Source organism: Diplotaxodon limnothrissa, linkage group LG16 (genome assembly GCF_057381915.1).
Source record: "Diplotaxodon limnothrissa isolate DT_005_m linkage group LG16, D_limnothrissa_male_GT1.1, whole genome shotgun sequence".
NCBI lineage: Eukaryota > Metazoa > Chordata > Actinopteri > Cichliformes > Cichlidae > Diplotaxodon > Diplotaxodon limnothrissa.
The window spans coordinates 1,841,575-1,859,148 of record NC_140611.1 but is presented as its reverse complement, the minus strand read 5'-3'; the positions used below and the strand labels follow the sequence as shown (position 1 = coordinate 1,859,148).

The 17,574-nt window shown below is 42.2% G+C and overlaps 2 protein-coding genes across 5 annotated transcripts in view; both read left to right on the top strand.

Annotated features, from left to right (window-relative positions):
- parp4 (poly (ADP-ribose) polymerase family, member 4) overlaps positions 1 to 12,116 on the top strand; it is a 42,277-nt gene extending 30,161 nt beyond the window's left edge. For all 4 annotated transcript variants that reach the window (XM_085374882.1, XM_085374884.1, XM_085374885.1 and 1 more), the window contains 10 exons: positions 1,785 to 1,865; positions 1,996 to 2,076; positions 5,160 to 5,255; positions 5,348 to 5,479; positions 5,711 to 5,758; positions 6,071 to 7,476; positions 7,566 to 7,635; positions 8,952 to 9,054; positions 10,175 to 10,307; positions 10,537 to 12,116. In XM_085374882.1, coding sequence (XP_085231008.1) covers positions 1,785 to 1,865; positions 1,996 to 2,076; positions 5,160 to 5,255; positions 5,348 to 5,479; positions 5,711 to 5,758; positions 6,071 to 7,476; positions 7,566 to 7,635; positions 8,952 to 9,054; positions 10,175 to 10,307; positions 10,537 to 10,744 — 2,358 coding nt within the window. In that variant the 3' untranslated portion in view covers positions 10,745 to 12,116. The remainder of the gene's footprint in view (positions 1 to 1,784; positions 1,866 to 1,995; positions 2,077 to 5,159; positions 5,256 to 5,347; positions 5,480 to 5,710; positions 5,759 to 6,070; positions 7,477 to 7,565; positions 7,636 to 8,951; positions 9,055 to 10,174; positions 10,308 to 10,536) is intronic.
- Positions 12,117 to 15,184: 3,068 nt separating this feature from the next.
- Positions 15,185 to 16,522, top strand: LOC146615554 (trace amine-associated receptor 13c-like). The gene is made up of 2 exons (XM_085373767.1): positions 15,185 to 15,357; positions 15,703 to 16,522. The coding sequence occupies exons 1-2, from the start codon at positions 15,185 to 15,187 to the stop codon at positions 16,520 to 16,522; spliced, it is 993 nt and encodes a 330-aa protein (XP_085229893.1).
- The last annotated feature ends 1,052 nt before the right edge of the window (positions 16,523 to 17,574 follow it).

Sequence of the window (17,574 nt, the reverse complement as noted above, 5' to 3'; positions counted from 1 at the left end):
CCGTCAGCTCGTTCAAACACACGTTAAAGTCCGTTTGGCTCGACACCACCGAACAGAGGCAGCAATATAACATAGCTAACATTAACAGTGCAGTGAATCCTGCTGGTGCCGTCATATTCAGGACTGCAAACCGAGCAGCATCACTGACTTTCAGCTTGTTGTGTTTGTGGATATATGACTGACTTTAATTATCCACAAAATCATCACATTCTCTGTAAGATGAAGGTCGACTATTGAACGGCGTATATTTTAAAGTAAAGGTTTTAAAACCAAGTTAGTACAAACATCACTAATGTCACATAACTTTCCCGACATGTGGCCAACAGTAATGTTTTAATGTTCTTCATTATTAAACATTCGCACATAAATAAGTGGCATAAGCTGTGTCCCAAAACGTAGGCTGCATCCTCCTGAGGCTGCATTTGTAGACCTTTTAACATCACAGCGACGCAGCAAAGGCTGTCCGAATTCGTAGACCCCTCTGAATCCGGCCGACAAATGCGTCCTCCTTTTCCCCAGATTTCAAGAATGGGTCGGTGTATCCTTCGTGGCCCGCCATATCCCAGAATTCATAGCGCCGCCCAGCCAATTCCAGTTTCCAACAATGGCTTAACACTGTAGTGTTTGCTGTACAGGGTATCGAGGAATGCTCAGACCTCTGCATTGGAGAGACCAAACAGCAACTTCATAACGCACGCCACAACACAGAAGAGCCACCGCCACGGGACAAGACTCGGTGGTCCATCTGCATCTAAAGGTCAAAGGTCACTCTTTGAGGATGCCAGTGTTCACGTTTTGGACAGAGAAGACAGATGGTTTGAAAGAGGAGTGAAAGAAGCATCTATGTCCACTGTGAGCGACCAGCTTTGAACAGAGGGCGGGGCTTATGAAACCAACTCTCTGCCATCTATAATCCAGTTTTGAGATCCTTCCCAGACGCCTTAACGCCCACTCACATCCTGGGCCATCTGACCTCAGGAATTCGCATGATAAGGTGGGGCCAGATTTCACAATGAGCTCACCCGAAACTCTGGCTGATTGGGACCCACACCCAGTTTCACACCTTGGCTCAAGCGATTAGAGGATCATCAGGGGTCCTTTTGTCCCTCTGTGGGGGGGACACTCCCACTCCCACCATTTGACCTTAGAACTGAAGAAGCTTCTCGGATGAGAGGTGAAACGTCTTCAAGCAACTTAAAGAAGTCCAGACGCTTTTCTTTGCAAGCTCCTTAGACTACGATGACCTGGATGACTGAGAACCTTCACAGACATTGGAAGTGGATCTTTAACTTATTCCCAGTACCTAATTTCACTCTGTCACTATTCTATGGATAATCCAAATTGCTACTAGGTGTGAATGTGAGTGTGAATGGTTGTCTGTCCCTGTGTGTTGGCCCTGCGACAGACTGGCGACCTGTCCAGGGTGTACCCCTCCTCTCGCCCTATGACAGCTGGGATAGGCTCCAGCGCCCCCCGCGACCCTGAAAAGGATAAGCGGAAGCGAATGGATGGATGGATGGACTATTCTTTGGTTAGTAATGCTTTGGTTGAAACTTCAGGCGTGGTTATATTTCTACCAGCTGAACAGTAACTGCGAGTGGCCTGAGGGGAAGAACAAATGAGTTAACACTAATCTGCATCAGTGTGACTGCTGACTTAGAAACTGTGAAGAGCAAAATATTTGAACTTTATTTTAATTTGCAGTCTCTGGCTTTTTGACCTGATTAAAGAGTTACAGCACAACACCGTTAGACAATAATGATAATGCCGTTGTTTTAACACAGGCGACTCTCCTGGGAAATCTGAGTGGTCAGGAGCTCAAAACAATGGTGTCAACCAGCGAGCTGCAGAAAACAAAGGGCACAGTAAGAACGCACACTGACACTCAACAGTAGCTGCTGTATGAGCATACATCTCACTTGTTAAGCCTGCAATCCTCACGCAGGCTGACTGCCATCACAGGACAGTGAGGTAATTGTTATGTCATGTGTTTAGTTTCTTCACAAGCTCACCGCGAGGGCCGTCATCAGGGATTATGAAGACGGGAACCTGGACACCAGTGAAGCTGAACACGAGGTACTTTGCAGATAAGTGAGACCAAAGATTGAAATTTACAGTAGTTGTTGTTGTTGTTTTACTGATATATGTATTTTATTGTTCTTCAAATTTTTCTTCCAGTTCAGTTTAGTTTCAAAATCCTTATTACAATAAATACAGCTGTGGTCAAAGGTTTACTCATCATGGACATTATGTTCGTACTATTTCGTACTACATTGTGAACTGTTAATCATTTCTTATAGCATATTTTAGTGATGCTGTAAAATGATGTTATGCTTATCTTTACCAGCCTATAAAGTTGTGTTTGATAGCACTGATTAGATTGACCAGTAGAAGAACAGAAAAGAACTCAGTGAAGAAGAATTGTAGATTTGGACACATTGGGAAGGTCTCTTGGAGACCTTTCTAAACAACTACAGATTCCAGCACCATCAGTTCAGGTGAACATTATTATTCAGATGTGTCACCACTCTGCCAAGGTCTGGAAGAAGACACAACCCCTCAGATGAGAGGAAGTTTGTAAGGATGTTCAGGAACGACCCAACAAAGCTCCAGCCTGCCAGAAACTGGAAATGATATCCGATTCAGTAATTTAGGTCAGGATCGGACCGATACTGTATATTGGATTGGTCCCTAGTAGAACGTACATATATTTGTTTAGAAATGTAGAGAGTTAAAGTAAAAAGCAGTCAGAAAATAAACTACTGATAAACTAGTACTTGGAGCAGGGCGATATGACCAAAAATATTTATCACCATATACATTTGAAAATTTGCGATAACGATATAACTGACGATATAATTGACACCAGACAAAACACTTTAAAACTCCACAACTTTATTAGTGCAAAAAAAACCCATCAATGTATTTTCACTTAAACAAGCAGCTGTTTTTATCTGCATTAAAGTTATATAAAAACGTAACAGTGCAAACTCCTCGCTGACAGTTTAACCAAAAGGCATTTCCGGTGGAAACTGAACGACACATCCTCAGCGTAACCATGTATAACATCCACTGAACTTAAAAAGAGGTTATACACACACAATACGGTAATATCATGTTGAAGCACAGTACACATCACTCCGCGAGGCTCCGCCTACGATAGCCGTAATGCTCCGACCAGTGTTGCCAACTTAGCGACTTTGTCACTATACTTAGCGAGTTTTCAGACCCCCTTAGCGACTTTTTTTTCTAAAAAGTGACTAGCGACAAATCTGGTGACTTTTTCTGTTGTTATTGGAGACTTATTTATGACGACAGATGATGTGCAGATCGATCCTGAAATATCGATTCCTCCGATACCAATCGTTTATGTTCTAGAATCGATTCTCACATTAAAATATCGGTATTTTAGTACTTTAGAGTAAATTTGTAGTTTATCATTAACAGGAACACATTGGAAAGAAACTATAACATTTGGATTGTCTATGTTTGGAAGGAACTATTTTCCCTTCCGCCTTTCATAGTCATGTGTGAAACACGGCTGTATAAATGTGTGGCAGCCTCTGGCGTGCGCACTCACAACAATGGCTGAGTGTAATTGGAGTCGTGTGGACGTATTTTACCTCCACAAGCAGCCAAGACGTGGTTTGCAATACATGTGGCATGAAAGTGAAGTGTTGTGGCAACATTAACCTCGTCAAACACCTCAGAGTAAATCACATCACAGAATATGATGAGCGCATGTTGAGGTGAACTGAAGAGGAGAAGAGGGACAGGTGCTGCTAGGGCGAGACAGACGTCTCTCACAGAGTCCTTTAGTGCTGCAGGCAGGCAAGGTGTTCAAATAGCACAACTTCAGTTTTTTATTTCTGTATGATGAACTCTGCATCATTAAGTGATAAGAACAAGTAATCTGATGTAATCATGATGACGCTATAATTTGAGATACAATAAATAAAATAAGTTTTTGTACAAAGTATCGGATCAGTATCGTCGATACCACCCTGAATATTACTTGGTATCGGATCGGAAAGGAAATCAGTGGTATCGCACATCACTAATGACCACTTTTTGACGTGAAAGTATGTATCGCTCTTCTCAACAAGCAGCGGTGCTGCCGTGGGCACCTCACCCATACCAAAGCGCTCACGGGCGGAGGATAGTGCTCCCCCCGCTGCTATCAGGGCAGGAGACGTTCACACCTGTGCGTCCAAACTGCAAATGAATCACGCATGAGCGAAGCCGCTGCTCCCGCCCTGACTGTAACGCAGTCAGTTCTCTTATTGTTATGCTGTTTTGTGGATCAGGTTTAAAACTACTTACACACACACACACTGTAACTACACCAGAGTGCCTATCTCGGGTCACTTTTGCTGGTCCAAGCCCGGGTAAAGGAGCAGGGTTGGAATTGTGACATTAAAAAAAACAATAATTGCTAAAAGAAATTTAATTTGTAGTTCTAAATAAATTTTTAGAAGGACAAGCTAAACCAGTTCCACACCAGTGAAGCTGCAGCATGTTTACAAACCAGTTCAGGTTCATCAGTTTCATTCAACGATCCGCTTTCGCCCTTCTCGTTCTCTGTCACCATCATGCTTTTTCCGCCATGTACGTATGAAAACAAAGGCACTGCGCATGCGCGTTTGACCCGTATTCTATCACCATATTTCATTTTCCTATCATTGCCCAACATTACACCGGTGTTACCGTGAACGGTATGATACGGCCCAGCCCTACTAGTACTGATACCTAAAAATCGTACTTCATTACAGTAACACAGTATTTGTACTTACTTCTTACTTACTTCCCACCTTAGGGGGATATTATTACATGACGGATCAGCCGGTACTTGGCCATGGACCCACCAGGTGCCTGTCATGGGCCTGTCAGGAATAAGGCAGCCTGTATAAGTGGCTGTATCTGTACAACAGCTTATCTCTGGCCGAAATGATGTCAAGCAGCAGGACAATGATCCCATTCGTTCCCACTGCTGTCCAAACTGACAGGAGTTAGCGTAGGCTCTCTAGTTAACAGTGCTGGGATTGTTTAACAATACATTCCTCATGGATATCTTCAGAGGTGACGACAGGCTGATTGTTAGCATACCTGGGTGGGCTGTGAGGGAGAAACTCTGGAAACTGACTTTTTTACTTTTACAGGGTAAGAAAGCAGAGTTGAAGTCCTTCATCATCGAGTTAAGCAAAGAGTTTTCCATCCTGTCTCAGTTTACCAGCTTCGTGGCCATTGAGGAACGGGTTTGTCAAATCAGCCTTTTTCACATTTACAGCTTGTTTTCCATTCTTTTAGCTTTTTTATCAAATATTTATTTAACTGATCTTATTTTTAGGACTCAGAGCAACCACAGCCTGGTTTTACAGACATCTCCAAGCTGATTGCAGAGGAAGATGTGGACTTCCTTCCCTACATTAACTGGATTTCTCCCGAGGATGATGAAGACCTAATAGAGGAATACTCTTTGGTATGAATTTTTTAAACTGTTGTTCATACATGACTAGTCCTCATGCGCATAAACTGGAGCTGTAGTTTTGCCAAAGATTTTGTTTCAGTGGCCGAGGGAGCAACACATCTGTGTTCCTGTCCTTTACTAAACATGTGATCATCATGTCATTGATCGTACTGACTGTGTTGCTGCTGCAATCTTCACAAATGCTGACGTTTATGATTTCATGCTTTTGTCTTGCTGCTGCAGGAGGAAGATTGCAGCTTTGGTTTGTTTGACTCTGGTGGTTCATTCACGGTTAGTCCCCTTACACTAAGACGCTGATGCTGCACATTCAGTAAAACAAATTCAAGAAATTTAACAAATATATGGAACAATAATCAATTCAGTTCAATTTCAGAAATATCTAAATGGCATGTAGCAGATGTCCTGCAGGCAAACAAACTATGTGATTCTTTTGTTGAGTTAATGTTGATGTAGAACTTTTATTATATTGTGAAACCTGTCAAAAGACATTACCAACAGTATTTCTGATAGAATTCATCTCAACACATTTAGAGGTTTGTAGAGTCGGAGTTTAAATTTCTGCTTATTTCTCTCCTTTCATAGAGTCCCGACTCCTCTCCTCCAGCTCCACCTCCTTCTTCTTTTAAGGAGCTTGCTTCAATGTATTCTTTTTCTGGACACCCGGCTCCCCCTCCGCCTCCTTCTTTTATGAAGCGTGCTTCAGACGATGTTCCCCACCTTTTTCTTGGACACCCGGCTCCCCCTCCGCCTCCTTCTTTTATGAAGCGTGCTTCAGACGATGTTCCCCACCTTTCTTTTGTTGGACACCCGGCTCCCCCTCCGCCTCCTTCTTTTAAGGGGGGTGCTTCAGACGATGTTCCCCTCCTGTCTTTTTCTAGACCTCCACGTTATTCTTTTATGATGCATGCTTCAGAGGGTGTTTCAAGACTTATTCCACAAGGACTGTCCATCCCTTCTTCATTTTGTGGTGACTATCCTCGTAGTCAATCCATGGATTCATTTTCATTTGCCATTTCATCATCATCAGACAGTCAGGCAGTGAAGGACATCGATATTCCAATTCAGAGCTGTAGCACTCAGATTAGCAGGTCATCACTCCACACTCAAGGTTACCCTTCAGCGATGAGTAATTGGGTACTGAGTGCACTTGATTCTGTGTCTGATGAGGAAGAACAGAGTTCATCTGAGTATGTTGAAGGCGTTTCTTACAGGGCCTGTAAAAAGCCTGTAAAATACAAAGACATAGCAGCCAGGAGTCCGTCTTTCAGACAACAACTTCCTGAGATGTCAGCTCCAGCGGATTTAGAGCACCAAGCAAAACCTCACCTCCAAATATATGGTCGGGAAGCGAAGGTAGGGAAAAGACCCGAGTTTAAGAGTAAAGTCTTTCGTGAGATGTCCTATTTGCCTCCTGAATTGTGCGGCCTCAGCACAAATGGGAGTCTTCCTGACACTGCTCCTGCAGCAGTACCGTCTCAGATGGTTGTTGAATCTGATGAAACGGCTCCTCTGTTTGTTGCACAGACTGCCAGAGACAGAGGGCCGTATTTTGGGTCAGCTAAGTTTACTTCCAGTGGCTTTCACTCTCAGTTAGGTAGCTCAAGCTCCACCTATGATGGTGCTCCGGGATCTACAGTGGTTCCTGTGACGTCAGCTCCATCAGATTTAGAGCACCAACCAAAACCGGACTTGTGCTTAAAATCATTAAGGCGGATTAGGGGCCCCTGCAGGATAACAACCTCTTATCTTGCGTCCTCTTTACCTCCCACCTGTTCCGACAATGATGTTCCTGTAGGCCCTGCATGGGCTCCTGAGAAGGCCGCTCGGCTTCATCTCAGAGGAAGGGCTCCCTCTTATCGTTCACGCAAAGTTACGAGTGCATCACAACCTCACCATGAACTTGAAGCTCAGAGCAATGTTCGACAAATGTTCGTCGTTGGTCATCAGGATCTCCCGACTAACCCTGTCCTGCGTCATCAGTCAGCTGCGTGAGTCTCTGAACATTTCTACACACATTCTGTTTGTTAACTATGAGAAGTGTTTGTCTAACAGATGGAAATGACTGTATGTTAACTAGACTGAATGCAGCAGAATCTCCTGAAGCGCTGAAGCTCAAATGGATGAAGATCTTCCAGATGCAACATTCAGTGAGCTTTTTGTGGTTTTATAGTCTTGGGTTCACTTAAGCAAACATAGCTGTTTATCACTCGGACAAAGCAACAGCTTCCTTTGGCTCTCTGACAGGTTAAAACTGCGAAGGAAGCTTAATTTTTTTACTGAATCACTTGTTAACATCTGTTTTATTTCTATGGGACTTGTCATTGTTAGAGTCATGGGTGGGTGGAGCCTATTCCAGCTGTCATGGGGCGAAAGGCGGAGTAGACCCTGGAGAGACTGCTAGTGTATTGCAAGGCTAACACAGAGAATTTAACCTCCTAGGACCTGGCGTCCACATGTGGACATCATATTCTGGGTTGTCTAGACCAAAATCCAAAATTTTGGTAAAAACAAAGAATCACATAATTCTTTGTTTTTACATTCATCAGGTTCAATCAGCCCAAATAACGAGAAGAGAAATTAAAAATGCCGTGTAAGAGTTCAGGTCTTACGAGGTTAAACGTAACTGTCAGGTTAGGCTCAGACTAGGGTTTTAGTCTGTGTGATATTAACAGAGCATGCAAACATCCACTGTTTTGAAACTTTAAGCTACATTTCAGAGTTTTATGATAGGAATATGTAAAGAAAGCTTCCAGTGATGCCCCTCTGCCTCCTTGTAGACACACCTGTCGTATCAATTTGAAAATTCTACCTCACCTCGTTCTCAACTCGTCACATTCACAAGATTTCCAGAAAACTTGACCTCCAACCTTTACCTTATACTAAAGGCCACTGGTATTCAAACTGGTCTGAGGTTTGTAGTGGCTGCACCTGTTTTTGAGTTACTGCATTCACAAGCTCAAGTGCCCATGCTGCCCACCTGCCCAGCAGGGTGGAGACGGTACCCCATCACACTTTTACAGCCGAGGGGTGAAAATCATTTTGACGCAGAAAGAATCGCAGCTAATGATGAGTGTGGGATCATAATGGGGATATAAACAAGACCTTGCTATCACGTTTACCCAGAATGCAGTTTTTCAAATGGTATCCAGTTAATTATCAGAAAACAGATAAAACAGCCACGTTTCTGTCAATCTACATCACAGATATTAAACTGGTAATATATGTCATGACAGTGATGCTCAAAGTTGGTCATAGAGTTAAAAGTGTTTTATCGTAGTGAACGTTTCATGTGGTTAGCTCCTGTGCTTTGGTAGAGTTAGCAAGGCTCAAAAAAGCTGGACAGAATTATTAAAATGACCAAGGACAAAACTGTAACCCACACCTTTGTACTCTGAGTGCATGCAACTGGAAAAAATGTAAATGTCACTTTGATATAATGGCGTTATTTTTATGCGTGTTGTAGGAAGGGTACTGGGAACTAACCACAGAGCTGGGGGAACTACTTAATGTCAACGTGGACCTGTTTGCCAACGTGTTCCTGAAGAACAAAGGCATCCATTCTCTCGGTGAGAGCTCGTTCAATTCTGATCTGGAGGTGGAAAAACTAGCTTTGTACTTTCAAGTTTTATGAAAGTTAACAAGTATGTATGCTTACTTGGGATCATGTTAACAATGCATATAAAATGTGACTCACATCCACCAAGGTCTTTAAGGTCAACTTAAGATTTATTGGTGGAAAATTGACAAAAAGCCTCGAATAACTTAGAAACTGCAGTTCTTACATGTGTGTTTTGTTAAAGTACATAAAGTGCCATATAAAGATTTACAGCATCATGTTACATTTGAGGTCTGACCTAAGTAGTACTAAACAGTAAAAAGAAATGACACATATCCACATAAATAAAACCTAATTCTTTGCATTTGTTTTCATGGCACTTCTTAAAGTTTACAAAGAGCAGAAAACAAAGTGGTTCCCAACAAAAGCCGATGCTGGTCCTTTAAATAAAGCCCAGAGACTGATGGGTGCACAGATTTGTGCTCTGAGTGCTTCTTGTTTTTCAAGTTATTGTAAGTTTACTAAAAACATAAATTTACTTAGTTTTATAATTATTATGAGCTCACACTTAACCCTTTACCTCGATGTCTGTAAGAAAAATTTTGCAATAACCATTTTATACCAACACGTTCTCACTCACAAAGCGCAACATTCTGCGCTAAGTGACAAATCATCGATATATTACGCTTCCGATCACTCAACACGTCCCTATATTACGAGATCGGAAAAATGAGGAAACCATTTGGAATGTATCTACACGTTTGTTTTACTCGCTTTGGAAAACACGATCCAACGTCATTGAAGTGCTGGTTATGGTTTGGGATCAGGTTAGGGCTGGAATACATGGCAGAAGCGTCATTCTATTGGATTTCATCCATAACCCGGTATATGCTGTTTTCTAGGAGCTCAGATGTTAATTAACCTTATTTTTCATTATTTCTTTAAAAAAATCAGGCACATGTTAAACCTGTAGATTATTCCCCAGCGCGACGTTTAAATGGGCAGCTGTTGTTTGAGATTGATTCATTATGTTGATTCTGTTCGTCTGGACGTTGCGTCTGGAACACTTCGGTTATAAAAGGACCATTTTGTGATTTACTTTGGGATCTTTTTTGCATGTGTGTTTGAAGGCGTGACAGCCCACAAAGATATCCTGAGGCTGGTGGCGACTCTTCTGGTTCTGCAGCTGATGAAAGTGGACAAACTGGAAGAAGGCAAACTGCTCCGCACCCTGTTCTGTCTGGAAGAAGCTTCTCAGTCCAGGTCTGTCCAACACAGGATGCACAACAGCTTAGAGTAAAATTTCTCTGCAGTTGTTACAAATCAGCTGAAATTAAGCTTGAAAAACATTTTGTACAAAATGTGATTTGATGTATTAATGAAGCTTATTTCACTATGCCTTGCATGACTTTAGAAATGCAGGTCTGGAAATATTTGCACCACGATGGTTTTAACAAGGTTGTTCACTACTGTGACTGTCTTTTTCATTCAGGCCTGAACGATGGGAGCAGGTGAAGAAGGCGGTGGACTGGGTTTGCTGGGCTGACCGACAGTACCCCTGTGTCTATTGTCGGCTAGAGTTTGGTTTGAGCTGGGAGTCCGCCACCCGTCAGCTACTGGGTTATGAAAGCCTCCCTCCCTTCTCGCCTCTCTGTGGTCTTGATCTACAGAGGACAACGGCCCGAGTACTGGTCCAGTGAGAAGATGCTGTGGACACCGCGTAGCCTTTCAGAGGGGATTACAGTAGCTTTAGATATGCTTGTAGATGAATATGCATGTATTCCTTTTCCTTTTAAGAATTGTGTACTCTGTGTGTTTATACATGTATGGATAATCTCAAATCTGCTGTAATCTAATTTCTCAAATGTTACAAATACAGGTCATTTACACGGAGCATTTACTGCACATAGAGCAGTTGTTTTGTCATCTGTGAAGTTTGCCCGAAAAGCAAACTGGTGTTTGATCCAGGTCAGGTGGTAAAATGTACTTAATTTGAGACACAAGTTGTTATTTTTTTTATTGCATAGCACAGTATCGGTTTTTTAAAACACTTCATAGCTGTTGGTGTTGGTGGCAACAGTTGTTGTTTGTGCAGTGGGATAATGGTGGAGGGTAAATACCTCTGATGCTGGAGGACCGATGTTGACTCTCCAGTGATTGGGTAGCAGAATGTAGGAGTCTCCCCTGGTTACGGGCATCAGCCAGGTTTGTGTCCTTTGTGTTTGATGCACATTGTAACGTGATTTTATAGTCAGTCAGTGACTTGATACTTATTTACATGTAACAAGGGTTGTTGTTAATAAATTGCTACTGTGACCTGTTTGTGCCGGTGCTTTACCTTGCTGCCTTTTACAGCTTCTGCCGTGTTAAGTTGCTGAGGGAGGCTGAAGAAATTGAATACATGCAAAGGGTACCAGGTTTGAGGGTCTCGGGATCTTATCACTGCTTTTTGAAGATGAAGTGGTTTTCTTAGGTTCACCAAGCTATCACATCCGGCTGACACCAAGATGGTCATAGTAAGGAGCTCAGTCATTTAGGTGAGAGAGGTGTTGACTGGCATGAAAACCATCACTATGGTCAGGCCGTCCCATCTGTGCTGAGAACAGAGGCAATGAGTTGAATGTGTTTTTCAACAGATTGAAATGCTCACCTCCCTCCTGATTTACCTGTAGTCATCCTTCAGTCCATGCCACTCTCTCTCCACTTTGCACCTCAGGCTACGTCTACACTAATCCGGATAAATCTGAAACACTCCGCGTCCACGCTATCATTTTCAAAGAGTTGTGCATCCACACTGAAACGACCTAAAATGCTTACATTCCAGTCCTGCGCATGCATGTAAAGTAAGAAGATTCGACCCGCCTCATTTCTGTCTGCCGTTTATTTTCTTTCCGGCTCTTTGAAAATTGGCCAAATGTGGAGGAAAAGCACCGAGTTTTTTTAAATGGACTAACAATGAGGTGGAGTTGTTGCTGCGAGGAACACAAAAGCACAAATTGCAAAAGCGAGTGAGAATTAAAGCATTTGAAGAAAAGCTCTCTGGAGCATGTGCAGACTGATATTAATCTTTAACAGGGCTGTCAAACCTGAGAGCTAACAGAACAACTGCTGCTCCGCTGTCTCAGTTTAATTGGTCACATGACTGCATCATATAACTAAAATGCGTCATCTTTCCAAAAGTCTGCGGCCACGTGAAAACAGCGTTTTCAATTGTTTCTGCTTTTTCAAAAAGCTCCGTTTTCCTTGACCGAAAACCCCGTCTCAGTGTGGAGTGAAGGCCAAAACGGAGACAAAAAGATGTGTTTTCAAACGAAAACGTATTAGTGTGGACATGGCCACAGCCTCCTGTGAGTCCTGACACCCCTCCCCCCACCTGTCACTTTCACTCATGTCCAGGCTCATGAAGACTGGACCAGAAGGCGAGCACTGTGCCAACTCTCCTGGGTGATAAGCTAACAGCAATGAATGTGGATGCTTGTCTTGTCCTGGATTGTTGAGTATGTGACAGGAAAGTCACAGTATGTGCGTCTTCTTTATTGTGTGTCTGATAAGGTGACCAACAACACAAGGGCACCCCTTCCTCTTCACCATCTACACTGCACAGAGTCCTGCCACCTTCAGAGGTTTTGTGATGACTCTGCGGTGGTTGGATGCATCACTGAGAGTGATGAGTCACAGTACCGGGCTGTGGTCGACTCCTTTGTCAGGTGGTGTGATCAGAATCAGCTGCAGCTCAACGTGGCAAAGACCAAAGAATTGATAGTGGACTTCAGGAAGACCAGGAAAACTGTGACCCCTGTTTCAATCCAGCGGGTCGATGTGGACATTGTGGAGGGCTATAAATACCTCGAGTACACACTGATAGTAAACTGGACTGGTTAAAAACACCACTGCACTTTACAGGAAGGGCCAGAGTCATATCCATTTTCTGAGGCAACTAAGGCTTAGACGTTTTCAGCTGAACTTTGCTCACCACTTCCCACAACCACCCTGACTCTCCTTTCCCTGTGTTTCAGTGCCCTAGACCGCTGATTCTTGAACCACACTTTTCCTGCTGACCCAGCCAGTTTAAGCTCATGTCTGCCTGGTCTGGAGTTTCATAGTCCATGTTAGATGTGTTTAATACTCTAGCTTGTGTCCCGATCCGTGATTGAGGTGTGAGACAAACAACTACTGGTCCAAGTGCGTCAAAACAATGATTTTATTAAACACGTGTGTGGAAAGATACAGCTCTATATTGTCAATGCAGATCTTCCGTCAAAACATACTTTCAGCATGGTTTTATTATGTCAGGGTTAACGCCCCTTCTTGCATCAGAAAAAACATCACATGTACAGGTTATAATTAACGACAGTTCAACAAGTTTCCGTGTTCAACAGCATTTCCTCCTTATTTGGTTGTCTGGCCCCCCCAGATGTTTCCTGTGGACCCCGGATCACTAGTTGCTAAGCAGAGACAAAGTCTTTCACCTTTACCCTAGAAATGATACTTCATACGTGTATGTAAGCGTGTTAGGCCTTCATTCACAGCATGCAGGTCATTGCATCAACATATCAGTTCAGACATGGCGCTGAGCCTTCCTTAGACTGTATGCTCAACTCTATCATGAGCACAAATGCAATGTGCGTAATAACCTGATTGAAACTATGTTTAATAAATGGAATAAATGACACTGCTCAAAGCTAAATAAAAAGATGTAAAAGAATCAACCTGATATAAAATGATATAATCCCCACACTTGCACATTCATAGTTCATTTGCTCGAATCCGGTTTCATAGCCTTAGTTCTTGGTCATTGTGTTGTACTTTGTTTCTGTAAATAAAATCTTCTAATCACTAAGCTCTGCTTTTGGTTTCATTTCTCACTGCTGGCTACCGAGCCTTGACACCCCCAAGGCAAGTGTTCCAGATGGGAGCCCACAAATCCAACACAGAGGGTCCAGTTGTCCAGTATGTTTGTTTTCAAAAGAAACAGCAAATCGAGCTATTTCTTACCATGTCAAAACAGCATCCCAGTAAAGGAAAGCTTCAGCTCTCAAGGTTGCTCAGTGACAAACTCTTCCAAGTCTGGAACATATAATAGGTTGTTTGATAAAGTGGGAGACACAAACAGATGAAAAAGGTTTTTACTCCATATAGCTGAAAAGCATTTCTACCAGGATGAAACAAATAGTTGGGTAGCTCCACCACCTTTTCATTCTCCAAGACCACGACTCCCCAACAACAGACAGCAAGCCAGCCACCCTCTTGCTTCACTCAGTCGAATGCTGAAGAATTGACCTGGAATGAGACAATAGTTTATGCAAGGCATATCAACAACAGCCTTCTGGGTGTCCTTGTGCGGTTTTGCAAGGATCGAGTGGGAGCTACTGCTGATATCAAAGACATTTTAGTTTTCTAGTGAAAAGACACTAAAAAAGAAGAACTTTGTGCAGTACTTTTGGTATTTATATTTGTAATTGAGCTATATTAGACCTATTTCTTTTATTTTGTAACTTTGTAATATATTGTATTATTTAATTAGTTCAGTCTGTTACTGTTCTTTTTCTCTTGGAGCAACTGTAACAACATTATTTACTTCGGGATTAATAAAGTTTTCTGATTTTGATTCTGATTGAGAAGAGAACTGTTACTCCTTCACAGCAAAAGGAAGCCGGTGAAATGGGTCAGACATCTGGATATGATGCTTCTTGGACACCTGGATGAGGTGTTTGGGGAATGTTTATCACAAGACCCTGCAGGGTCTTGTGATAAACATGTCATGTTGTGATAAACATGTCATCATGACATGCTGGTGACATTATGTCTTTGGAGCCCAGAAAAAGAAGCATAGGTGGCTGGACAGGAGGCATAGGCATCCCTTCTTAGACTCGTGCGCCTGAAATCCAGGAGAAACAGCAGGAAATGAAATGATGTATCGGTGGAATGGGTGTGTTTTTATTTTTGTCAAGCTGTGAAACATAAGTAAATCTCAGGACGTGCATTTCCAGTGAAAGCGTTAGAGAATATCACACAAGAGATTTTCTGTGGTGGATGGAGAAAAGGAGTAGGAGGAGTAAGGTAAGTCACATTACACGGATAGCTTTAGTCAGAAAGGTGCCAGTGTTCAGCAGCTTTCATCTTCTTTTCCCTTTCTGCTCATGGAGAACGTGTATGGACAACAATTCTGCTTTCCACAGCTCCTCAACACCTCCTGTAGGAAGCCGCTGCAACATCACAATCAGACCATTTTTCTCTACATTCTGCTTTGCTGCATCTCTCTGCTCAGAGTGACTCTCAACGTCCTGGTCATCATCTCTATCTCCCACTTCAGGTGTTAAAGTAAACTTTACTGTGATATATTGTGTTTGACTTGAGCATACTTGGATTAGCTACAGAGTACTCTTCACATTTGGCCTTTACTAAACTGTAATAGCTCTCTTTTAGAAAGGAACAGCTGATGTGATAAATGCTTGTACTATTTAACTGAAATGATTTTATATTCTGACCTCCTCCTCTCAGAATGATGTGGAAACGAGAGGTTTGCCCTACTTTGTTGCACTGGATTGTTTATTGTATGTTGTTTTACTTTCAGAACTGGTGCATTACTGTAGCATTCCACCTGCTGCAGGTTTATTAATATTATGTTACATCTTTCTTTCTGTTTTTTTCTTCTCAGGCAGCTTCACAACCAAACCAACCTCTTCCTCCTCTCTCTCGCTGTCTCAGACCTCCTTGTTGGCCTCCTGCTGATGCCGCCTCGAATCCTCCTTTTAGGGGGCTGCTGGTTTTTGGGCACCTTCATGTGTGGACTGTTTTACTATGCCTCTTTTGTTCTCACATCTGCCTCAGTAGGAAACATGGTGCTTATTTCATTTGACCGGTATGTAGCTATTTGTGACCCCTTGTCCTACCCCACCACAGTTACTGAGAGAAAAGTCCAAATCAGTGTCTGTCTGTGTTGGGCCTGTTCACTGCTGTATAACGGCACAATACTAAACAACTTTCTGAAGCAGCCAGACAGGTATAATTCTTGTGACGGGGAATGCATAGTTGTAATTAATTTCATAACTGGTGCTTTTGATGTTGTAGCTACCTTCATCGGCCCCACTGCTGTGATCATATTTCTGTACATGAGAGTATTTCTGGTGGCTGTGTCTCAGGCTCAGGCTATGAGATCTCATGTTGCCTTTGTTACTTCAAAGGGTTCAGTTCACGTTGCCATTAAGAAGTCTGAGAGAAAAGCAGCTACAACTATTGGTGTTGTTGTGGCTGTGTTTCTGATGTGTTTCTGTCCTTACTTTTATCCCTCTCTCGCAGGGCAGGACACATCAACCAGTGTGGAATTTTCAGTTTTTGGGGTCTGGTTACTTTATTGTAATTCCTGTCTAAATCCACTTATCTATGCGTTTTTCTATCCCTGGTTTAGGAAGACTGTTAAACTGATAGTTACATTGCAGATTTTGCAGCCTGACTCTTGTGATGCCAACATACTGTAGAATTAAAATCCTATCACTCCTCAGTTAGTCAAATACACTGTAAAGGTCAAAATGTGAAAAAATAAGTTGATATCTGACATCTTCAGCTGTTAATGAAAAATTGCATCAATTATTTGTAATAATGTATCAATATTGATTATTACCAGCTGTAATAAACAATATTAATCAAGAATTGATCAAGATCCTTTAACTTCTTCATGAAAAATGCACATGCATACTCCAGAGTCACTATGAAGACTTGTGTCTCATCTTCATTCACTCCACTCTCGTCAAAGAACCTTTTTATTTTGTAGATGGTTCCTTAGCTATTACAAATGGTTCTTTAAAGAACAAAAGGTTCTTCATCCTTAGCTGTCTAAGTTGGTGGTGTAAATGGCATAAATATTTACTCACTATAACGAGGCTGTGAATTCTACTGTGTGTTTTGTTTGTGTGCATGTGTGTGCGAGGGGGGAGGGCGGGTTACCTGGTGATTACCCTTTAAGAGCAGATGGTAGGAAACTGAATATTCAAATAAAGTTAGAAATACTTGCTTAAAAATATACTGGTGGCAGGTGTGGGGGCCAAAGCCTAAAGACCCCCCCCCCCCCCACACACACACACACACACCTAACCCAGCAAACCCATTGATCACAAATAATGTGGTAATAGAATATGAAATTTATTATTAAGATGTTTATGAATATGGTGAGTTAACAAACAGTAGACACAATACACACATTCAAACACTGTACTTTAGTTTTAAGTTTTAATAAAGCATTACTACTTTCTGCTTCAAGGCATTACTTTTGAGATTATTATATATCTTAGAAAATATAGCATAATGATAATACTAGTTATTGTAAACTTTACAAACCACCCAGCAGTATGTAAAGTCAAATTATAAAATACAAGTAAATAACAATTGCACAACAGAATGTCAATGAGTTATGACAAAGCGCACTGCTTAGGTAAAGGATCTGAGCACTTGTTCATCACTGAGCAATTTGTTAATATGTGTTTTTAACCCAAATGACAGGGAGAGAGAGAGACGTCAGAACACGTCGTACTAT

Excerpts from the sequence above, each read along its gene's own strand:
- LOC146615554 (XM_085373767.1), top strand. The coding sequence starts at position 15,185 with ATGGAGAACGTGTATGGACAACAATTCTGCTTTCCACAGCTCCTCAAC. Across the intron at positions 15,358-15,702 it reads ATCTCTATCTCCCACTTCAG|GCAGCTTCACAACCAAACCA; the intron begins GTGTTAAAGTAA and ends TTTTCTTCTCAG.